The sequence below is a fragment of the Thamnophis elegans genome, chromosome 10 (assembly GCF_009769535.1).
Source record: "Thamnophis elegans isolate rThaEle1 chromosome 10, rThaEle1.pri, whole genome shotgun sequence".
Taxonomy (NCBI): Eukaryota; Metazoa; Chordata; class Lepidosauria; order Squamata; family Colubridae; genus Thamnophis; species Thamnophis elegans.
In genome coordinates, this window is record NC_045550.1 from 46433465 (window position 1) to 46458895 (window position 25431).

General features: G+C 37.3%; 1 protein-coding gene across 3 annotated transcripts in view; it reads left to right on the top strand.

Moving 5' to 3' along the window:
* Nucleotides 1–5160: 5160 nt before the first annotated feature.
* The window catches only part of MME (membrane metalloendopeptidase), a 68689-nt gene continuing 48418 nt past the window's right edge, over nt 5161–25431 (top strand). Inside the window, exons 1-3 of one of the 3 annotated variants that reach the window (XM_032225939.1) lie at nt 5161–5235; nt 20370–20539; nt 23405–23440. In XM_032225939.1, coding sequence (XP_032081830.1) covers nt 20380–20539; nt 23405–23440 — 196 coding nt within the window. In that variant the 5' untranslated portion in view covers nt 5161–5235; nt 20370–20379. Of the gene's footprint in view, nt 5236–20092; nt 20205–20369; nt 20540–23404; nt 23441–25431 lie in introns of those variants that run through there. The other 2 variants (XM_032225938.1, XM_032225937.1) reach the window with 2 other exon arrangements.

The following is a 25431-nucleotide window of genomic DNA, read 5'->3' on the forward strand; positions in this document are numbered from 1 at the left end:
ACAGCAAAATAATAGAGTTGGAAGGGATCTTGTAGGTCTTCTAGTCCAACCCCTTCTCAAGCAGGAAACCCTATACCACTTCAGACAAATGGTTGTCTAATCTTTTTTTATATAAAAAAAATTCCAGTGATGGGGCACCCACAACTTCTGAAGTCAAGTTATTTCACTGAATAATTGTTCTCACTGTAAGGTTGGTTGTCTCCTTCATTAGTTTCCATCCATTGCTTTGTGTTCTGTCTTCGGGTGCTTTTGGGAATAGGTTGGATAGCTTCTTTCTGGAAGCCCCTTAGGCAGGAGAATATACTCTCTTAAGAGTTGTTTACAGGTAGTCCTCAACGTATGACCACAATTGAGCCCAGAATTTATGTTGTTAAGTGAGAAATTTGTTGTGAGTTTTGCCCCATTTTACAACTTTTTTGTCACATTTGTTAAGTGAATCACTACAGTTGTTAAATTAGTAACGTGGTTATTAAATGAATGTGGTTTCTCCATTGACTTTGCTTGTCAGAAGGTTGAAAAAGGGGATCAAATGATTCCAGGTCACTGCAACCATAATAAATGTGAGCCAGTTGTTAAACATCCAAATATAAATGATATGATGCTGCAATGGTCATAAATGTGAAAAATGTTCATCGGTCACTTTTTTCTGTGCTGTTGTAATTTCGAATAGCTACTAAATGAACTGTTGTAAATCAAGAACTACCTGCACAGTCCCCTCTCTCTCAGGAAGTAGATTTTGATGAAGATGCATCTCTTTGACAAGATTGTTCATTGTTTTTTTGGCTTTTGTATTCATTTTATCATTCATTTTATTTATATTTCTACAATGTCTTTGAAGGCTTGGCACAACAGAAACCTGGGGCGTGAAACAAATGAACAAATAAATAGATATGTACTGTATAAACACATTGATACAGGGAGGAGCAACTACTGGGCAGCTGAATTAAGAGGCTATAAGATAAAAATAAAAAAGCCCAGATTATGACATAAACAAAGCTTCATAGGCCACAAAGTATGTGGTTCTTCCTGAAAATCATTTCCTGGGTTCAGAGGAATGCTCCTTGCCTACCCAATCCCCCAATATTTTAAAGAAAAGAGATCACCCCACTGAAGGCCAAGACTTGCCCTGAAGAAGCTGTCTTGGTACCATCTATCCCTAGCTCCAGCTGAATGTATAGGTAAGATCCTTTGTGACTTCATTCAATGCAAATCTCTCTTGAATTTTCTCTGATAGTTTTTAAAACCTGGACTAGCCTTTCCATTGAGTACTTTGACTTCTTCCCCAGCTATGAAGACATCAATTTACCATTTTGTTGAGGAGATCACAACGTTGCCATGTTCTCATTGTCAACCCTCTCCACCTGCTCAGGCAGCCTGAAGATGGTTTTGAATGCATTGGTGTATGCATAGTATTTTCTGTGTTTTGCTAGCACAAGGCAGCTCATGTATCCAGTCTAGTGTGAACAGTTTAGTGTGTGGACGAGGAGGCTTGTGAAGTCTCAAAGGAAATTGGCAAGTGAAATTGGTCCAGCAGGTCTGTTGTGGGATTGCTGCCCTTGTGTATGGACTCTTAGGCTCTAAGTGTTTTGCAGTGCTGTGATGGAGTTTGGAATGCCAGTTTCTGTCACTATTTTTGTTGTGTGTAGTTTTCCCCCTTACAGGTTAGTTGACCAATTGATTTAAAAGTGGATTGTTCATTCATTATTCAATTTAGAGCCCAACCAATACTGCAACATATAGCATTAAAAGCAGGAAAGTGGCAAAACAATAGGCACCCTTACCATGTGCATCTAGAAGAAAGAAGATACTTAACTGGATAAAATTCTAGTGTCTTGATACCATCCTAACCCAAGGCTTGGGGGGAACAATCAAGTTTCCAGTGCTTTTTTGAACATATTCAGAGCCATGGAGATATCTGCTGTTCTTGACTACAGGTACTACAGGTACCAAGAGCCGAGGTGGCGCAGTGGTTAAATGCAGCACTGCAGGCTACTGCTAGATCAGCAGTTCAGCGGTTCAAATCTCACCGGCTCAGGGTTGACTCAGCCTTCCATCCTTCCGAGGTGGGTAAAATGAGGACCCAGATTGTTGGGGGCAATATGCTGACTCTCTGTAAACCGCTTAGAGAGGGCTGAAAGCCCTATGAAGCGGTATATAAGTCTACTGCTATTGCTATTGACTACAGGTACTGCAACTAATAGAAGGCATTGCTAGATGAAGGGAACTTGGAGCTCACTATCTCTGCTTTAGATGGCTCCTCCAATGTCACAGGTGCTGCCTCGACCAAGAGTCATGCAACCTAAACCACCTGACAGATGTAGAGTGCATATATAGCACTCCTGCTTTCGAACACCAGTTCAATTCAGGCCATGAAGCAGCTTGAGGGGGCTTGCTGAATGCATTGGGGGGGGGGGAGTGGATGGTGATTATGTGGCATTCTTGTATGTTTATCATTATTCTGGAGAGAGCTCAGAAACCCAGTTTCCATAAACAATTTGGTCTACTTTAAAGGGTGGGTCTATTATTTTATCTACCTTTATACAGCCGATTGCCTTTGTTGAACTCTTCGCTGACACTTTTCCAGTGGCTCAGCTTCATAAACCCAAATGACCACAAGACCATAGCCAAGACATGCAAAACTCTTACCCTTTTCTGAACAATGTTTTCTGAATTGTTCATAGGCGAATGGTTCATAGGATGATCAGTGGGCAGTTCAATAGTCATCGTGGAAATATTTTCAGAATATATACTCAAGAGCACCCACAGTTTAACCCGACTGTCCTACATAGCCAAATCCTCAAAACCTAACACAGTAGCTAGCTACATTGGGGCAGCACAAATCAGATGACCAATACATTGCAGTAGAGACAGATGAACTTTTTGCTGCCATGTAACAATTGTCAGGGTGCTAAGTCAAATTTGGGAGGGGGCAAATATTGAATGGAGTGTCCATACACAGCAATTAGTGGGTTTTCCCCCCAACCAGGCTTGTGATTTTTCAATTTTATCCAGAAGCAACCACCAACCACTGTCTTGACAGAATTGTAAAATACAGCAACAAACCATGATTCCATTCTATATGTGTAGTAAAATCCAGCTATGACAGCAGCAAGATTTAGGGCAAGCTTCTTCAGCTTCCAAGTTTGATAGGACACAGGGCAGAGGCACTTGTGAAATGAAGTGTTAAGCAATGAAGTGTTAAGCAAAAAGAGCACTCAGTCCTGATAAAGTGAAAAGAAATTCAATAAATTCTGCCTTGATTTTTGTCTGGTATAAATTGGTTTAGTCTACCTGTTGAAGGGATGTAGTGGCTCAGTGGCAAGACGCTGAGCTTGTCGATCAGAAGGTTGGCAGTTCGGCGGTTCGAATCCCTAGTACTGCATAACTGAGTGAGCTCCCATTACTTGTCCCAGCTTCTGCCAACCTAGCAGTTCGAAAGCATATAAGAATGCAAGTAGAAAAATAGGGACACCTTTGGTGGGAAAGTAACACTGTTCCAGGTGCCTTCGGCATTTAGTCATACTGGTCACATGACCACAGAGAGGTCTTCAGACAGCACTGGGTCTTCAGCTTTGAAACAGATATGAGCAATCCCGTGGCACGACATAACCGTGAACATCAAAAGCGCGCCGACAACACCGCAGCGCTAAAACCGCGATGTCAAAAGCGCGCCCACAACAGCGCGCTGACAACAGCGCGCCGACAGAAGCGCGATTTAACTTAAGGTAAGGTTTAGGGTTAGGTTTAGGGTTAGGGTTAGGTTTAGGGTTAGGTTTAGGGTTAGGTTTAGGGTTAGGTTTAGGGTAGGTTTAGGGTAGGTTTAGCGTTAGGTTTAGCGTTAGGTTTAGCGTTATTTTTAGGGTTATGTTACAGCATGCTTCTGTCGGCGCGCTGTTGTCGGCGCGCTGTTGTCGCACGGTTTTGACGGTGCGGTTTTGTCACCGCGCTTTAGTCACACGCGCTTTAGTCTACCGCGGTTTTGTGGTGGAACCGAGCAATCCACCCACCCTAGAGTCAGGAATGAATAGCACCCATGTGCGAGGGGATTCTTTACCTTTACCTATCTGTTACAGTAAAGACCATCCTGGGAATTTCTGCTGCTTTTATTCCTTGATCTACCCTCCTTTGATACTTTCAAGGCAGCACCCTTGAAAAGGCTTGAAAGCAAATTCTAATTTCTTCCACTCTCTTTTGCTCCTTGTCGACTGTCAAGGAAATCCAAGCCAATCCAAGCCACAGAAATAATTTCCACGTTTGTTTTTTCATGCATTTATTTCTACCTCGAATGAAAAGAGGTGGATCTGATTCACAGCCCTACAGGAATCCAGGTCACTATTGTTTGTGGGGTGTACAACTCCTTGCCCACCCTTCACCCCTCAGGGGTTATCCATACAGGCATCAGATAGCGATGAGAGATGGGATCCAGAAGACATCTGGAAAACTTCGGGTTGAGGAAGGCTTGGCAGGGCAGCTGTTGTGCGCCTGCCTGCCCGTCTTTCCTAAACGTTACTTATCAACCAGAAAAGGATGGAAGGTGGATGAGCAGAGGATTCCCAGGACAGGATGATTATTAAGCTCTGGCCCCCACCATGTCCTCGCAGGACACTTCCTTCTCTTGGAGTGGCTGCCTACTTTCTCAGAGGAGGGTTATCAAAGTCTTCCTCCCTCCCTCCCTCCCTCCCGGGTTTGCCCGGTGGGGTTGTCCCTGTTAGGGGGAGGGCGAAGGCTCCTCGCTTAGGTTAGCAGGAGTTCCTCTCTCAGGCCCCCAGAATTGCGCGCACGGCTCCAAGGAGCCGGGCACTTAAGAGAAGACCTTGCTAGTCCCTTTGGCTGGAGGCGGGCGTGCAAAGGCAGCGACCCGCTCAGCCTTTGCCCCTCCGCTGCGACGGTTGCAAGCAAGCCCACTTCGTCGCTCGCTCTTTTTTCCTCCCGATCAGCGGCTGGCACAGGAAGCGAGCGATCCCCGGGAGTGTTAGAGGATGCTTCGGTTCCTGGCAAGACGAGCAGCCTAAGCCCTGCCCCTGGGGAACCCCTGGAGCGGAGCAATCCCCGCCCGCCCACCGGCCCGCTCGGCGGAGCGCCGCGCCGACGCTTCCCTGGAGCCTCCCGGCTGCTTCAGCGCCTGAATCTCCCACGGCTGCTTCTCTCGCCTCTTTCCCCCCCCCTCCTCTTTCCCCCATTGGTCGGTGATGTATGCATTTACATCTCCTCCGAACTTTTCCGAAGAACAGCTTGGTAAGTCGAGATGCCGGGCGGGCGGGGAGTGCAGAAGTGGGAATCCGGAGTAGGGAAGCAGCGGGAGAAGCGAGGAGGTGGGGAGTTGTGGAGCAAGAGGCGTGGGGGGGGGGGGGAGGGAGGGGGACTTTAAAGGCACAATGCCAGAAGGCAGAGGTGTGAACAGCAGGGAAAGGCATCCAGAGCGAGGGATTGGGGTATGTCACTTTTCCTTTGATTATCTCTTTGTAATGATGATGACGAGTATGGGGGGGGGGGGAGTATTGAGTGTGTGCCGAGTAGTTCATTCTCTCCCCCTCCGCCCCCTTCTTCCGCATCATCGCCATCACCTCTGAACCTATGTTTCTTTTAAAAGGACTTGGTGGAAAGGGAAGCTGCAGGGACCACGACCAGAGAAAAACCATTGCCTTTTACAATAGCAACCCCCCCCCCCCTGCGTTCCTTTCCTGGACCGTTGCCTTAGTGTAATAATTCCAATGCTAAACTTTCTTTCCTTGAATTTAGCTAGAGATAAGAGGAGGAAAAGAAAGGCTTTCCAATAGAAAATGAAAAACTAAAAGCTTTCTAGAGAGAGATTAAAAAAACCCTAAAAGCTTCTCACTTGTCTTTTATGGCTAAAGCAAGAAAAGCACTTCTTCCCCCTGGATTTAAAGTACTCCTAATATGAAATGTATAGGCTATTGCAGAGTTACTTGCTTTACACATGGTTTTATTTCTATGTACATTATGTTTGCCCATTGTCCTGGACTTGCAAGCGATCAGCGAGTTTTGGAACAATGTGATTGCTGTTTAACTCCCAGGGAGTCCATATAAGTGGATGAGCTCTCACTTCCTAATGCAATAGCTCAAGTAACACGATGTATTCAAAAACCTCCTCCTTACTTCAACAAGCTTAGCAAAGACTTTCCCAACCTTCCAGAAATAGGAAAGGTGGTGTTTGGTGCCCCATGTCTATGCTTGTCATAGGTTATTCACTAAGAGGAAAGTATCACTCCTGCGATCTTTATAACAACTTTTGGTAAATGTGTAATGCCTTCCATGAAGCTGCTGTGTACAAAGAGATAATTTGAAAAGAGGGGGAATCTTACTATTTTTGGGGTTCTTTTTTTTTTAAAAAAAAGGTGATCTCTGCTTAAAACCCAATTAACAGTGGGTGTTTAATTCCCAACCCAGCAGTGCTAGCTGTGGATAATGGGAACTGTAGTTCTCCTTTGGTGGTCCCAGTTAAAAGAGAGGGAGGGAGGGAGAGAAAAAGAGAGAGAGGGAGAGAAGGAGAGCAAACTGGCATTTTGGCAAGCAAAAATCACCCCAGATGTGTTACTGGAGGTATTGTGGAGATCCCCCATGTGAGCAACTTTTAGCTTTTTTAAAAAGTGATTTTTATTTTTTTAAAAAAATCTAATAAATAGCAATTCACTACAACCATGTGCGGTAGCTTTTATGGGAATGGAAAGCCTATGGCCTTCCAGATGTTGTCAAACTACTATTTCAAGCATCCTCACCATTGGTCATGTTAGCTGGGGCTGCTCTATCAGTATCTGAAGGATTTCTGACTCGCCAGAACTCCTGAAGCAATTAGCTTTTCATCTTTGAATAACTTTGAATAGATGATCCAATACCAAGGAACTTATTTTGGAAGTGTGATAAACGAGTATGTAAATATGCAATATAATTTTTTTTTCTTATTTATAAATCACGTAAGAATCCAAACAGTAACGGCTTTTGCTATCTTAAGTAAGAAAGCAGTACGTTTCTGGGATGTATACTCTTCTTTTCATGATTGTGATAGTAAGTTGTTTCTTCTAAGGCTTCACAATTCACAGGACTCTTCTTATTGCTTATTACCTTTAATCAATGTTTACACTTTAGGTCCAGGAAGAACTTTTGTGCATTTAAGCTAAAAGATATGAATTAGAATAGGGTTGCTACAGCTTTTTCTTTGATAAATCAATTAATGGCCACAATCAGCAACTTAAACCTGTTACACTTCTAGTTCTCATGGTTTTTTCTTCCTCCTTGGAATGTACATCTGATGTGTCTGCTAGGATTCAGGAGTGCCTTTGATGGGTTAAAATAAGATCAGTTTACTTCCAAGCCACACTTTAGTGCCAAGTCTTTATCTCTGAAGCACAACTGAAACACTCTGCTCTTCAAGGTCTCCTGTGAGATGCTTCTTATGCCTTTTGATATACAAGAAGTGGTTAGGACTAATTCATTTTAGTTAATAAGTGCCCTCCAGATGCCTCTCACACATTTTAGTCTGCCCTCCACAAGTATTCAGATGAAAACTACCGTTGTTGAAGTTTCAGATTTGTGAACATCTTATTCTTTTCTGTTGCTGATGCTGTTTTGCCCTTCTTAAATGTATAATCTGCAGTACAGTGCACAAAGCTTACACAATTCAGTTGTACAAAGGCTCTTTCTTCTCGCTGAATAATGGAGACAGGCAGGATATCCGAATTAAATAATGTAGCAATTGGCTCTTCCTATCAGCCATACCTGATGGCTCAGTGTATTAACTATAATATTTCTAAGATAGATGCATCTTCTGCTAGATAAGTTCAGTCACTGTTTAGAGAAGGAAATGTGCCCTAAATATTCTTCTTATGGTTTATTATGAAGTCGAAACTTAGTTAGTATTTGGGAATAAGTAATTACAGTGATATTTGGAATCACTCAATCAATTGAATTTGTTTCGGTGTGATCATTCATATTTATCTGCATTCTATACGAGTTGAAAGGATAATTTTTAATTGAATGATTGTAAACTGCCTAAAGTCACCTTTGGTGGATGAGTGGCCTATAAATTTAATTATCAACCAAACAAATAAAATACCATTATTCTAGCAACTTTGTTACTTAAATTATACAGTATTGTGGAGAAGCCACAAAATTAGATATGAAAAAGAAAATTTGTTTATTCCTATTGCTGCTTCTCAATTTCTTGATCTGATAAAATCACAAGTGTTTGTTTCTCTTTGCTTTCAGAGGGCAAAGGGCAAAGATATTAGGAGAAATAGAAATGAACAATTTTACCAGAATACTGGTTTCTCTATTTTATTCTTGACTTTAATTCTCAGGACTTCAGTGCATCCAAAGAACTTACAAAGTGACATATACTAGGACATACCCTGTCAGTGTAGCAGACTTCCTTTAGTTTTCTTTGATAAGTAACAGATCATAGGTTTTCTTTAAATAATAGAAATATTCATATTCCATGCAGCAATATAAAGGCTAACTCCTTTGGGAAAGTTGTGCTGACTTCATAAAGCACATTTGCATGTCAAGAGAGATCCTTCTTGATGTGCTAATAAATTGTAGTTTAGGAACAGTCAAACATTTTACCATATTAAGAAATTGAATCATTTTCTAATCTACTACAATGGACTTACTATATTTGAAGAGTATTTTCATATTAGCTGTTTATTTATGTGAACAAGATGGGTAAGGCTATTTCTGAAATTATTCATCTATATGTTTACAGTAAAAAATATTAGTTTAGATACCTCAAAGGGAGTACTTTTAAATCAGGCAAAAATTTTAACTTGTTTAATAAATTAAGGAACCTTTCCTCTGATCTTGGGAAGGAAGATAGAATTTTATATGGCCGAAATGTTAATCTTGCTGGCTTTAAAATAAATACATTTGTTTGTTAGTTAGTTTGCTTCTTTATTCCTGTATCTATATCCTACCTTCCCTTTAAAGAGCTCAAGGTAGCATGGGTGAAGCCATTCCTCAATTTATTCTCTCAACAACTAGGTGAAACAGGTTGAGCTGACCGAAAACAATTAGTCCAAAGTCACCCAGCAAGTAGCACAATGAGACAAGGTCTTTCATTGTGTCTCCCGAGTCCTGTTTCAAAACTTTTATTTATTTTGGGTCTTCATTATTTCATATAATTCAGAAAAGAAAGCATAAAAGGTGGCATTTTCTTTTTAATAGTTACTGCTGAAGCATTATTTTGCATTGTTACAACAGTTACAAATTATCTTTAGTATTTTCATAAATATTGAAACGTCGCCAAGATACTCTTAATTTTACATGGGAAAAGACTGGAATATGCCAAGACCTGGATACCTGTGTGTGTGTGTTTGTGTGTGTATGTGTGTTTGTAGATTTTCACGGGGTAAAGGTATGTATATATATGTATGTATGTATGTATGTGTGTATGTGTGTATGTGTGTATGTGTGTATATATATATATATATATATATGTATGTATGTATGTATGTATGTATGTATGTATGTATGTATGTATGTATATATATATATTAGATTTTTTACAACCACTGGTAAGCCCCAATTATGGGAGGAAGCTAACTGCTTCCATCATCTGTCTATCGGCTCGTCACAAGAGTCCATCACGACAGAAACCCAATATTTTTACTGTTGCCTTTGTTATATTTGTGTTTTTTTACTTGTGCTGATAAATAAATAAAGGGAGACTAGTATAGCTCTATTTCAAGCTATTTAGCTCTCATCAGCTAGCCATACCCTTACTGGGATTTGAACCTGGGCTATATTACATCCTAGGCAAACTTCTTAGCCATTAGGCCACAGGCTCTTTATCCGTTATCAGCGAAGCCAGGGTGAAAGGTATCTATTAGATTTTTTACAACCCCTGGTAAGCCCCAATTATGGGAGGAAGCTAACTGCTTCCATCATCTGTCTATCAGCTCATCACAAGAGTCCATCACGACAGAAACCCAATATTTTTACTGTTGCCTTTGTTATATTTGTGTTTTTTTATTTGTGCTGATAAATAAATAAAGGGAGACTAGTATAGATCTATTTTAAGCTATTTAGCTCTCATCAGCTAGCCATACCCTTACTGGGATTTGAACCTGGGCTATATTACATCCTAGGCAAACTTCTTAGCCATTAGGCCTCAGGCTCTTTATCCGTTATCAGCGAAGCCAGGGTGAAAGGTATCTATTAGATTTTTTACAACCCCTGGTAAGCCCCAATTATGGGAGGAAGCTAACTGCTTCCATCATCTGTCTATCAGCTCGTCACAAGAGTCCATCACGACCGAAACCCAATATTTTTACTGTTGCCTTTGTTATATTTGTGTTTTTTTATTTGTGCTGATAAATAAATAAAGGGAGACTAGTATAGATCTATTTCAAGCTATTTAGCTCTCATCAGCTAGCACAAATAAAAACACACACACACACACACACACATATATATATAATTTTTCAGTAACTCTTACAGAAAGCCTTAGAAGATATGTTGTCATTGTTTATACTGCATGTTGACAAAAAATTAAATCTGAATTAAAGTTATCTTAGTTTAGCTTTCTGTACTGTCATCAGATTGCTCTTTTTGAATTTGTCTTGAACTTTCATGAAATTTGCTTTCTGCTATCCATTAGTAGAAATGTTTTTTCCTTATCAAGTTCCTAAAGAAAAAAGAACAATGACTTTGCTGCCTGAACACAATTTACAAACTCAGTTCTTTATATTTTATTCTGACACTCTTCCTTCATATACTCTTCCAGAAAACTAATAATTTTTAATAGGCTTTAGGCAGATATTTATGTTATTCTATGTAGGAAACTACTTCATATTTCAACTGTGTTGTTATGTTAGGCAAAGTCTTTCCCATAACCATAATCACTTCCCTTCATGTGAGTTTCATGGCTAAACAGAAATTTAAAACCTCCTACCTGGCTTAAATGTTTTCCCATCTAGGCTAATATTTCATACTATTTGACTATGGTCAAACCAGACTTAGTATAAAACAAAATTGGCTTGATGCACATACAGTATCTTACTAAGTGATAAAGCAAGATTTATAAACCAGAATGGCTGAGTTCTCCAATCTGTTTACCAATCTGTTCACCAAACAAATGTTATGGCTTGTCACAAAGTGTGAATCCAGCCCAAGTTTCTCATGGCAATGATGGACAACATAAAGAAAGTTTTTTATGTCCTGTCTGTGGTCACCTGATTGTCTACTGTGGGAAATAGAATGTTGTAATATTTGCCTGAACTAGGAGAACTTGTCTTCCATTTAGTTGGTTTTCTTAATAGAGTTGTCTAATTGCATGCATGTCAGTACATTAATTTAAAAAAAAAACACCAGCAATATCACAAGGCCAGAATGAAACCCAGGAATAACTTCTTAGAGGGCACACCCCTAAGACAGCACAGCACCAATTCTTTTCACTTCTTTGTTGAGTTTAGTTTTCATTCTACTACAACTTTTATTATTACCTTTTTATTTTCTTGTTTGTAACTTCTTAGCTGCACTGTATATGGATTAAAGTAATACACTGATTCTGTTACCACCATCATCATTAGTTTATGCTTTGTTGAAGAGCCCACTTAAAAAAAAACAATTAACATTTAAATATTAGAGCAGAGCTAATAATAAAAACCTAAGAAGAACCAAAGATCTGTATGGTTCAATATCCTGTTTCTTCTAGTGGACAGTCAGACACAGTCTGCGAACAATATATCAGCCCTGTTGTGCCATATATATTTTTGGCCCAGTTACACCTGTTTATAGGCTTATGGCTTCAGGTAGTAGAATAAAACTGATGTATATCCACATTATAAGCCATTGATAGCAGTAAATATCTGGATTTGTCTAATCCCCTATAAAAGTCAGATGAATTCTTGGAATATCAATACACTTTGGCCATGTTTGAGTGACTATTCTCATTTAGAGTAATCAATATAATGTGAAAAGGAGTAAGAATTAGTAAACCAAAGAAAGTAAGGAATGAGATGATGGGGAAAGATCCAGTAAATACCAATACCATTCAGTGTACGTTACCATAGCTTTCTCTTCTTGCAAACTATCTTTTTTACCATATCCATACAGTGCTTCATATATCTCCAATGAGCACACAAAATGACATCATAAACATACTTTATGATGCATTAAATCACCATTTGCATTGAATAAACTACACACCATAAATTCTAGTTTTACTCAGTGTTCAACCACTAAGTTTGAATTTATTCTCATACATATTTTACATCCATAATATACATTCTTATCATAATCATCAACCAAACTTCAACTTCACAAGTCACCAAAACATTCCATAATTTAAATCTAATAAACAACATCCATTTCAATTCTGCTTTTCAATGCATCCTGTCATTTCCATACAAATAACTGCAGCATTCTTTCCAGCATTCCATTATTTCAGTTTCATCCCACGTCATTTCATTATTTTTAATTATTGCTTGGTTCTTTCCTCCCACTTTCAAAACAATTTTTAAACAACATGTATCAAAACCACCCTCCATTTTCTTTGTTTCTTTTAATTGTTCCTTCTTCTTTTTGACTAAATGGTTTGAAAGTATCCTTTTTGTAGAAATCATACATTATATATCCTTTTTGTAGATGCCAGGTATTATATAATATAGCAATAGCACTTAGACTTATATAACACTCTACAGTGCTGTACAGCAGGGGGGTCACCAAGCCTTGGTTTGTGGACTGGCACCGGTCCACGGTGTACCAGAAACTGGTCTGCCCAATCAAACAAAGCTCCATCCATGGGATGCAGACAGCACAAAAAAAAAACCACACCCCATCCAGTCTATGGGAAAACCTCTCTCCATGGAACCAGTCCCTGATGCCCAAAAGGTTGGGGAGAGCACTGCTTTACAGCACTCTGTGAACGACCATGTTCATTGCCCCTAACAATCACTCCTCATTTTACCAACCTTTGAAGGATGGAAGTTTGAATGAACCTTAAGCTGGTCAGGATCGAACTCCTAGCTGGAAGCAGAGTTAGCCTGCAATACTGAATTCTAACTACTACGCTATCATACCTCAGTATTATTCTGTTGTTTTCAATTTCTGCAGCAATCATGTTTCTTAATATATCTATAGACTCTTTCACTGTATTATTCCACTAACATCCTATTTCACATTTTGTTTCACTTCTAGGCACCCTAACTCTTTTGTTTTTCACTCTCTTCTAAGCAATTTCCATATCCTCTTTCTTTATGACAACTCATTTTTACTGTTGTAGTGCTTCTTTTACTTTAACTTGTTACCTCCTTTCCTTTTCTAAGTTTCATTAAAATCATTACAAAAATATTTTGTCCACATTTCAAATCATCTTAGTAAATACTCTCAATATTTTATCATATACAATCAGATCAATCAAAAGAAGATATAAATCTACTTTTTAGATTTATATTCATTCCTTTGCAAACTATTCCCCCAACACTCCACCATTCTCATTGATTCTTAAATATCCAATTGGCCCAATCTTTCTTTTGATATCAGTAATTTCATTCCCATCTATCTATTGATCCATCCAAAGGATATCTCCCAATCATTTTTATTCAGAGTACCATGCATATTTTCCAAATCAGTTGTTTACAATAATTCATCATTATAATACTCATCACTATGTTACAACTATATTAAAATTCATAATATGCACATACTATAACTACTACTACCAGCCTTTGAATTTTTATTTTCATAAGTTCCCACAACACGAATGTTGCGCATTCATACTTTCTGATTTCATGCACAATTAACCATACATCTTCACTTTAATGCATTCATATTTATTAACTCCACTTTACAAAAACAGACCCTCATTCAGATCTATTACATCTTTTTTTCCCTTTCTCTTAGTTTTATTGCTAAGAAATTACCTATTTTAATTTCATTCATTCATTCATTCATGTTTTTTATAATGTAGTCCTTTCATGTCATAATCTTCTACGCCATCAGATTGTTGATAAAAGTTGGCCTGCACTGCCCATTATGGCTTTGGTTAGTTAAGACTTTTTAGTAATATGGAAAGCATGTAGAATATATATATATCACATATTGTATTCATTGTTACTAGTAAGAAAAGTTTTGGTTACTTTAAGCACATTTTGGGCAATGTGCCACAAGGCAAAAACAACCCTTATGTTACTCAAGCCAATTTGTAAAATATACACATTCTAGGATTCCTAATTTAAATATTACCTTGCTAATCAGTCTAAATGATATTAATTCAGTTACTTTCCAAATTTAAGACAGAGTGAAAACATTCCAATGCTAATAGAATCTGGGTCTGAATTAAAAGGTCTTAATCACTAGTCAAGAAAATATCAAGGAGACACCAATACTTAATGCAATAGGTAAAAAATTATTATTCATTTGTTTACAGTTCTCATTCAGCTAAGTGGAACAGAATTTATTGTTAGAATTTCCCTCATTTTTCCTGTCTAGAAAAATAAAAATGTGTTACATTTTTAGTTTTCAGTAAAAAAGTGGAAAAGAACAGATATTAGAGAAATTTTAAAAAGGAATTTGGGGAAAATAAACACATAATTATTTTCTTTGTGATTTAAAACAGGAAGTTGTTAGTCTAATGTAGAAGGCTATGATAGAGGAAGAAACTCTCTGTCTCATTCATCCTTACCATGCATAATTTTATATATTATCTATGTCATGTGTTTATTCACTTCTTTCCTGATCTAAAATGTCCTAAATATTTTAATCTTCTTTAAGAGAGGGTTTGCTTCAATAGCTCTGTAATTTTGCAGAGTAATCTCTGGACCAGTTTCAGCTGTATAATGTCTTTTTAAGGTCTGATAACTTACACTTCTAAAAGTATTCCAGATGTGATTACATTATGACACCATTTATTTAAAGTATTTGTAAGCTGCATGTTGCAGAACTGAAAAAAAGCAAAATTTGACACTACCCAAACTCAATTAACATAACAAAACAGTATATACAATTGGGGTGGGGGAGTGTATAATTTACTCCTTTCAAAACATTCCAGGTGTGTCAAGAAAGTTCAAACCGTACAACATTTGAAATGTAAGTGTTGGAATGTTGAGTTTTGGATTCCCATTTTCCCCATATGAAATCAATCATCTCTCATTTGTCATACTTTGACCACACATAGGTGTATATAGGATGGAATATTCTACTGATTGTGAATCTGATGGAAAATTAGCCAACATGATTATAGTATTACAGTTATTTTTATTGCGTGGGAGAAATTATTCTTAAGCATTTAAAAATTTGTGTTCTGTCTGCATGAGCAACCACAGAATTGAGCTCTGTAAAGATTCAATAGCAGTGGGTTCATTTAATAAGTATAGTTTGTTAGCGCATAACAGCCATGCAGAAACACTTCTCTGGCTATATTTTGCATTTGGTAGTATGCAAATAAAGCTCCAAAGCATAATAGCATGAACTATAAATCCACATGTAGATTGCACATTTTTGCCTTTGGAGATCTGCTTGCAAAGCTCTACAGTCTGCCTGGCTTCATGATTTCTTTCCAGGCTTGTTAGTGACAGTTCAAATCCTTAAAAAGAGATGTGAAATTAGGAAATACTGCAATCAGAAATTTCTTGAAGATTACCATCAATTTTCCACAATCAGTAGCTAAAATCTCTTTACCTGTAATTTTCACCATTTAGGGGAGCAGTGCCCAATTTGTATCTACCACACAAGGGCTGGTTAAATAACAAGAATCCTGCAAAGTTTTGATAGTAGGATGGGTAATCCTACAGTCTCCCACTACAGTCCCAAATCAAGGTTGCAGGCTGAAACTGTAACTGCTATGCCACCCATCTCTGATAGGTTTCATGCTATCTTGATTATTTTTATTCCAAATTTCAAGAAAACATTATGGGAAGGGAAGAATATAAATTTTAAGGAACCATAAGATGGAAAAACTGCAACATACCATCAATCTTATTTTGAGTCATAGAACAGATCATCTAGGTCAGTAATGGCAAACCGTTTGAGCACAATGTATCTGAATGTGAGAAAATGCCTAACTTTACTCAGCTGGTATGTCCCTTTCCCGCAAAACAAAGGAGAAATAATTATCTATTCCCCCACCATGTCAACCACCCTAAACAGCTGCACTTGGCAGCAGGGCTAAGACTGGGCCTAAAGTAGAGACCTGGGCCTTGTCTTCAGTCCTAGTGTTACTGCTGCCAATCAAAAAGGTCATCTTGCACTATTCCCCAAGATCCACAAACCTTGGAGACCATTGTGGTTGCTGTCGTGGCCCAATGCTCCCCATGATCTGCCCAAACTGCTTATCTTCAGGTCCTCTTTCGGTTGACAGACCACTGCGGCCTACCTGAGGTTGCTCCAAGTTGCATGAGGTCTTTGTTCTTCAAGCAGCTTTGGAGATAATGCTTTTCCGAAGCATCTGCAGCCTTTAAAAATCATGTAAAAGCATGCATGAAGAAAAGCAAGATTCTTGTGTGAATTTTGAAGGTCCAGAGGCCCATGTGAGAGCAGAGAGAGCAATAATGTTTCCACCCCATCACATTTGGTCCTAACTAAAGAGTTTCAAAAATTCTAGCTTTTACTTGCAAGGATGATGCTTGGGGCCTCAACAATTTTGCTTGTACTCTTCTGTGCTTTGTCCAGCAATGTTATATCTTTTTTTTTCCCAAATAGGATGTCCAGAAAAATAATCAGAATTTCACTTAGGGCTAGGGCATAGATTGATATAAAGGCATTACAAGGTTGGCTGTCAAATTTCCCATCCCTCTCTTTGCATAGATTCTCATTGTTCTGAGCTGTCACAAATGAAATCAACATCTTCACTGAGCTGTACAGCTTCAAATCTATATCTTATACCCAAGGGAGTTCCTTTTTTTCTTCTTATTCTTCTTTTCTCGGGTATTAAAAAAAGGCTCCTTCAAATTGAGCTCAACTCCTAGCAAGTTGAGGAATGTCTCTATGAAATTTTCTTGACAGCAACATGGAAACTGCATTCTTTCAGGATTTTTTTGTTCATTTGTTTTACTTTCAATTTAGCCTACAACTCTGATATTTCTTTGAGGTCTCCCATCCAAATATTAACCAGACCTCTTCCGGGTTGACTATCAAGTCCAAAGCAGGCTTCCCATTTGCCTTAATCCCATCCCTAACCTACTGATATGGTTGTATACTAGTAGAGTAATAAATTAAGAACTTTTTAAATACTACATTATTGTCAAAGGAAATATAAAATAAAGAGAAGAACCAGTGTCACAGAGATATAATTGTCAATGATTCTCATATTTACAATTAGAAAGATTCAAGATTTAATGATTTAAAGCCACCAAGAGTTACCTTGATGTAAGATGGGCAGCCTATAAATTTTATAAACAAATACATACATATATACATACATACATACATACATACATACATACATACATACATACATAAAACAAAATAATTCATCGTGGTGAACATTGTAAGACTGAGTTTGGAAAAGAATTGTGTACAAGTGATAAATTTGTAATTGCTAAAATGTCATAACTTATTGAAATTCAAAATTTGGGCTAAAATCTAACCCATTTTAAGTATAATATAAAGCTGGAACAATGAGAAAAATGTGGCTGAAAAGACTGAAATGTACACTATGTTGTAATCTTAAATAGTACTTTTATTAAGTACTGTACCAGAGTACATATGGGTTATATGTTACCAGAGAAATTTTCTAAATGTATAAAGGTACTTCAAATTTATGTTGGAAATATAAACAAGAAGGGGCATTTAACCAAGTTTGGTAGATGTGTAAAAAGCTAAAAGATTCTGGATTCAAATACATATACTAATTCACATATTCTTAAAAAAATAATATATAATTGAAACAAGAGGTTTCTTTTGGAACTGATGGAAAAAACAGCTGGAATTTTTTTAAATATATGAAACGTTCAGGAAGATAATTGCATATGTAAAGATTCAGGACTAGGAAAGGCTGGTGAAGATGATGGGATAAAACAGTCCAACCTATCAAAAACAGCACCACAAAAATCAGATTAGGAACACAACTTGAAATAGGGAAGAAAATGGTAAGTGAGCACCTGTCTACCCTAGGTGAGTTCAAATCACCCTGACTGGACGGATTAAACCCCAGGGTTCTGAAGGAACTGGCAGATGAGATCTCAGAGATCCTGGAGCACCGGGGAACTGCCAGAGGACTGGAAAAGAGCTGATGTGGTTCCCATCTTCAAAAAAGGGGAAAAATAGATCCAGGAAACTATAGACCTATCAGCCTGACCTCAATACCAGGAAAGATTCTGGAAAAGATAATCAAGCAACAAATTAGCAAACACCCAGAAGTAAACAAAGAAATAGCCAAAAGCCAACATGGGTTTGTCAAAAACAGATCATGCCAGACTAATCTTATTGCATTCTTTGACAAAGTGACAAATTAGTGGACCAGAGGAATGCTGTCAATATAGTTTAATTGGACTTCAGTAAGGCATTTGATAAGGTAGACCATAACCTACTACTAGATAAAATAGACGAATGTGGGTTGGATAGCATCACCCCCAGTTGGATTTGTAACTGACTGACCAACCGCACTCAATGTGTAATCCTCAATGGAATAGCATCTACATGGAAGGAAGTATGCAGTGGAGTACCGCAAGGCTCTGTACTTGGGCCCAGTACTCTTCAACATCTTCATCAATGATTTGGATGAGGGAATAAATGGGTAACTCATCAAATTTGCAGATGACACCAAGCTGGCAGGAATAGCCAATACTCCAGAAGACAGGCTTAAGTTACAGAAAGATTTTGACAAACTTGAACATTAGGCACTATCTAATAAAATGAAATTCAATGGTGAAAAGAGTAAGGTTCTACAATTAGGCAAGAAAAATGAAATGCACAGGTACAATATAGGTGGTGCCTTCCTCATTAGTAGTAACTGTGAGAGGGATCTTGGAGTCTTAGTGGACAACCATTTAAATATGAGCCAGTAGTGTGCAGCAGCTGCCAAAAAAGCCAACACAGTTCTAGGCTACATAAACAGAGGGATAGAATCAAGATCACATGAAATGTTAATACCACTTTATAATGCCTTGGTAAGGCCACACTTGGAATACTGCATTCAGTTTTGGTCACCATGATGTAGAAAAGACGTGGAGACTCTAGAAAGAGTGCAGAGAACAGCAACAAAGATGATTAGAGGACTGGAGGCTAAAACATATGAAGAACGGTTACAGGACCTGGGTATGTCTAGTTTAATAGAAAGAAGGTCTAGGGGAGACATGATAGCAATCTTCTAATATCTCAGGGGTTGCCACAAAGAAGAGGGAGTCAAACTATTCTCCAAGGCACCTGAGGGTAGAACAAGAAGCAATGGGTGGAAACTAATAAAGGAGAGAAGCAACTTAGAACTGAGGAGAAATTTCCTGACAGTTAGAACAATTAATCAGTGGAACAGCTTGCCTCCAGAAGTTGTGAATGCCTCAACACTGGAAGACTTTAAGAAGATGTTGGATAGCCATTTGTCTGGAATGGTATAGGGTTTCCTGCCTAGGCAGGCAGTTGGACTAGAAGACCTCCAAGGTCCCTTCCAACTCTGCTATTGTATTGCATTGATAGATGGCTAAAATTTATTTGATCAGAGAAAAAACAGTATCTACATTTATTGCTGACTGGAAATCTATTATAGATTTTTCACATGAAACAGAAAAAAAATGAATTCATAATATATGGTTTTGATTATTAGATTATGTAGTAACCATAGAGTAAAAGGTACATTTATAAATGTATAATTGTACTTATAACTGCTGGAAAGCAGATCAATATGTACTTCTTTGTAATTTTGTTCTTTCTTTTCTATTTTCCTTTTCACTTTCTCTTATTTCTTTTTCTTTTCTTTTTTATTATGTTACATTAGTTTGTATCACTTTTATTTACATTTTTAAAAATCTTTAATAATGATTACATATAAAAAGTTGATTAAAGTATTAATTGCTAGAAGGATTTGAAAATTGCTGAGAGGCAAAATGAAACACTTTTGTTCATTGGCAAAGGATCAAAGATTGAAAGGTTAAGTTAATTTTTATTCAAACAGCTGCATTTCACTTACTTGTGAACTCTTGTACCAGTAGACTACAATAAAACAGATATGTGGGAAATAAAAGCAAGCTGATGTTTGTTTTTAGTCCCTTTTTAGCCTTACTCTCTATTTGTGTAAGAGCACCATTATTCTGTGGGTTGTAAGTAGCAAAAAAACACCTCGACTTACTATGTTAACTGGTTCTTTGTTTAAGAAAAACTCAGTATTTTCTCTTCCTCATTAGAAAAAAAATGACTAAGAGGAACTAAAGATTTCCATTCTTCTACCACTGGGTCACTGGTTTTTGTCTTCTTTTTCTTGCCAGACTCTAGGTTATGGCTAAGTCAGAAAGTCAGATGGATATAACTGAAATGAATTCCCCAAAACCAAAGAGAAAACTGCGCTGGAGTCCACTGGAAATTGGACTTGCTGCTGTAGTGCTGCTTCTTGCTATAGTAGCCATCACCATGATCATTCTGTATGCAACTTATGATGGTAAGTAGGAACCCCCCCTAAACTTAAAATGTCAGTAACAAAAATTGAAAATATTGCATTATAAGTGAGGAGACAAAATGTCAGTGAATATAATTTCCCAGAAACAGATTTGATTATAATACCCTAGGTAGAGCAATTTGATTAGAATGATTGAGCTGTAGAACTGTTGAAATTTTAGCTACTAAACTAGAAAATAGTCCATATTCTGTTGTGATGTAGTATGATTTAATGGCTAAAGGTAGGACTAGAGCCAAGAACAGTCAAGATCAAGTCCAACCGTAGGTATAGAAACATATTGAGTAACTTCGGAATGGTAATTCTTTCTTAGCCCAATCAACATCAAAAGGTTGCTGTTGTGTGAATATAGATATATTTGAATTCTTGGAGAAAAAACAGGAGATGAATCTAACAATTACAATATATAAAATAAGCATCTCCTTTTAATATTTATATCTTAAAATCTAGGTTGCCATTTTTAATAATAAAACTTACTAATTGATAGATCTTTATTTGAATCGGGCTTCAAAGATAACTAAGTAGGATTCCATCATCCACTAGACAGTAAATGTAACATAGTGAATATAGTTATGTAGTGAATATGTCACACTCAAATTCCCATATTTGGGCTAATTATTCTATATCAAACCAAAGACACAAGACTGTGGCAAGAAAATGGAGGAACACCCCCCCTCACCTCACAGAGCCATGAACTCTGCAGAGAAAAAGGATGGATGTGTAAAAAATGTAATACTGTATATTTTAAAGAATATTTGCCAACATTACACTAATATTCTCCTCTCCTGCCTTTTCTGAGTGTTGAAAATATAGAGTCCTCCACTTATCTATATTTCTTGCGACTGGAATATGGTAGTTAGAGGTGAATTGGCATTTTTTAATATTTGAGTTTTATTTACTAACAGATAGGTTGAACAGATTAGCAACATGAAGATTAAATATACATTTCGGAACTCTGTATGTGAATCTGATACTTCTCTCACTGAAACCTAGAGAAAGGCAGATCTCTTTCAGAACTTATTCTCTTTCTTAGTCTCCTTATCTATTTCTCACCTAACATTTATCTCTCAAAGAATGCCTATTGTTTTCCATTGGCTTTGGTCTTCCCTCTGGGTGGCAGAGAAAATAAACCTAAATTATCTATATTTCTAGGGCTACTTCTTAGTCTTTAGGTCAATTTCCTGTAATTTTTGTAATAGAAAATGTAATAGGTAATCTCTGATACAAGATTATTTCTTCAGAAAAAAATCCCCAACCCAGTGTTTCTCAACCTTGGCTACTTGAAGATGTCTGGACTTCAACTCCCAGAATGCTGGCTGGGGAATTCTGGGAGTTGAAGTCCAGACATCTTCAAGTGGCCAAGGTTGAGAAACACTGCCCTAGCCATTAAAAAAATTAACACATACATACTTAACATACTTAAATCAACTTCTGTTAGTCATTTCCTTTTCCTACTGTGACAAAAATATTTCCTTTCTGAAGCTTTAAAAACTGTTAAGAAGACATATATCATATCTATTTTAGCATCTTAATTCTTTCTTCTTTCTATTCTCTGGCAAAACCTAGGTCCAAATAATGTGGTGTTTTTCATAATTTGGTGAAGTTTAAGAATGTGCATTACATTAAAGTGTGGGTGGGTGGCCGAAAATAGATTGAGTTCCTTTTTAAAAAAAATAATAGTTAAATTATGGAGAAGATGTTCACCTAAGAAATTTTCAGTTCCTTTTTCATATAAATTACTTCTGCTACCATAACTCAGAGATCAAATATTTCTTCCTTGTCATCTGAATACACAGAAATAGAAACAAATATCAGCAGTTCCAATTTCTTGTCAGATCTTATCACTTACTTGTCCTTAAATTAAGCCTATCTATGTGGACTGAAAATAATCCAGATGACCATTAGAGGTCAGAAAGAGATCATCAAGCTTCTACCAAGTGGCCAACTGAATTTTTTTCAGCCCAGATTTGGCAGCTGCATCCTTAGTATGCCAAAGCTCTTTCTGTAGATAGGTAGATGGGATTTTAGATCCCTAAACAAACCAAAAACATCAGTAAATATATTGTTAGCCACACACTTCCACCCACACTCTAAACAAGCCTATTCTGGGTGTCTTTTTGTCTCAGAAAAGTATAATAATCCATATTTGAAATAATCTGTCTTGCTGCATGAGGGACCTCAATCTAAAATGTTAAAATTTCCAACCACAATGATTCTCGGTGGGAAGAACTAAGAAAGACCATAATGAAAGAAATCGCCTTACTTGGCTTTTCCAAAAACAGTGTTATCGTCATTAATTTCTCAGTAGAAATGCCATTGTTTTAAAATGTTTGTCTGCCACTTCTCATTGAAAGTCTTGAATTGGAAAAATTGCCCATCTTACTTTCTGACCTCCAATCTAAAGGAGGTTTGTTTTCAAGTCTCAATAATTGTTTTGTCCTCAAATCAATCTCAACCCTTACTCCACAGATATTTTTAGTTTTTCGTCTAGCATGTTTCCTTCCCAAGTCAGGCATCGACATGATAAAAAAACAAATATTTTCCTTCTCAAACAATACTTCGTCTTTCCCTTTCCATTCATGCATACTGAGAACTTCACTTTATCCTGTCCTAATTTTAGTATACTTATTTTATATTGATGAAGCTTCTATTTAAATTCTTTGCTGTCAGAATAGTGACCTAGTACTAGACCTAGTACAAATGTCTTGAAGAAGCAGATGTCTGCATTATATAAATAGACACATTTAGTTTGTATCTATTAGGGATGAGTCTCAAAATTTTAAGTACAATGATGTTTATGTGCTATGAAAAAAAAATAACATCTTCATTCATTCTTTCTTTTTTTTCCAGATGGTATTTGTAAAACTTCAGACTGTATAAAATCAGGTAAGATAGATATAATGTCTCCATTTCTTTTACTATATTAATAATGAGTTTCTGAAAATAATTTATCCCAGAGACATGAGCACAAGCCAGTTTTTTGTGTTGGGTCTCTTGAATTGTACATCTGTTTTACACTTCCACTCCACATGACAATCTGCTTTTGAAAGTTAGAGATATAACAATACAATACCGCAGTGGAAACTGTAGAAAGCACCTGCAGGTAAGCCAACTCAAGAAAGATATATTTATCATGAATCCAGAATTGTGAAGTTCTATTCCTTTGATTAAAATCAAACACAATAATGGAATCGCTTGCAGCTGTACAACATCAGGTTTTGTATTAGAGCACTCCTAAAATTAACAGACCTCTGCAAACACAGAACCTTGTGATGAGATATTAATAGATTTCCCTCAAACAGTCTTGGTCATCCCATGAAACATCTCTATAAAATACCTAAGGTTAAGGGAAGTAGACCTAGTGATTCAAAATGTGGTGTTTTGTTTGTTAATGAGAATATATAAGATGATATGCTGACTTAATGGCGTGGGCATAGACTCACCCATACTGGTTCTAGTATATAGAATCAATCTTTGAATCTCTGACTGTCAAGGATTTCCTTTCCTTATTTTGAAATGACAACCAATCATTTCACAGGGAAGGGAAAGAAGGTCTGTGGTTGCACTCTGCTTTATATGATTAGCTTATTAAAATACCTCTTAAACTACAGTAACTATGCTGATTATTGTGCTAATCCTAACTGCATAAAGTCATGCAAATAATGTTGGAACCAAATAGGTAAGATGGCTGAAAGGGGGCCGTGTTCATTAAAGCTTTGAAAGACCCCGAACAATACCTATGTTTTTAACGATTTGTCAGAGGTCCTACAAAAGGGACATATTTACCCTTATACAGGCATAATAGAAATGCATTCCCCATGCAAAATTAATTAGGCTAATGCTTACTTTCTTGCTGTGCTGCAAAAGGATGAGCAAAAACAGTTGACAATCCTACTGCAGTGTGGTATGACAGGCTAAGAAACATGCTTTTAAAACATATATAAAAACCAGGACCTTTTCTTCCCACCTCCATTTAGATTAAAAGCAATACATTTAGTTTTGTGCATTCTCAGTGATGTATAAAAGACTGATTTAGGAGCATCCATTGAGGAGGGGGGGATGAAAATGTAAGTTGGCAGCTACAAATTATCATGTATAAGAAAGGGACAGGACTTCAATTGCCTGCAGATTCCCCTGGTCTAATCAATTACATCGTGCCAAGATGCCATACAGCACGTGATTGTCAGGGATAAGTTCCGAAGGAGAAAGAAAATAATGTCAAGTCATAACCAGATGATAAATGCTACAATCACCAGTGGAAAAAAAATCATATTAGCGCAAAGGTCAAAAAAATCCATTGTATAGCTGACGCAAATGAAGTCTTTTGTCCTCTCACCTGTCTAACATAAAGAGCTGTTTTAAATTTGCATTAATAACTTTAGCACTGTCAACAGATAGTAAACTAGTTTCTTTTCTGCGCTACTTTTTCTGCCCTAACAGGCATGGCAAGGGGATGGAGTGGGAGTGGAGATGGGAAGTCAACAGGGCACAGCATATTAACTTTTGAAATATTTTAAAATATATGGTCAAAATCCTTGGTAAGGGACATAAATTAGCAAGAGGAAAAATTACAAGACTAGTGGTTGTTGTTGTTGTTGTTTAATCATAATGGCTGAGTTCATGTACTGCATTGAACCAGGATAATTAAAGACTTAGTTATCTATGTGACAATGTTTGAAACTTTGTTGGTGTTAATTGGGAAAGAAGGAGAGAATTGTGACACAGAGTATGAAGTAGCCAAGTTGGTTAGTTTAAGATTCAGTGCATTATGCGACCTAGAATGTGAGTTAATTAACCAACACTGATAAGCACTAGTATCAATGCAGTCAAGTGCTTGATACTAATTTTTCCTTTAAACTTTCGTTGCACGTTTTATA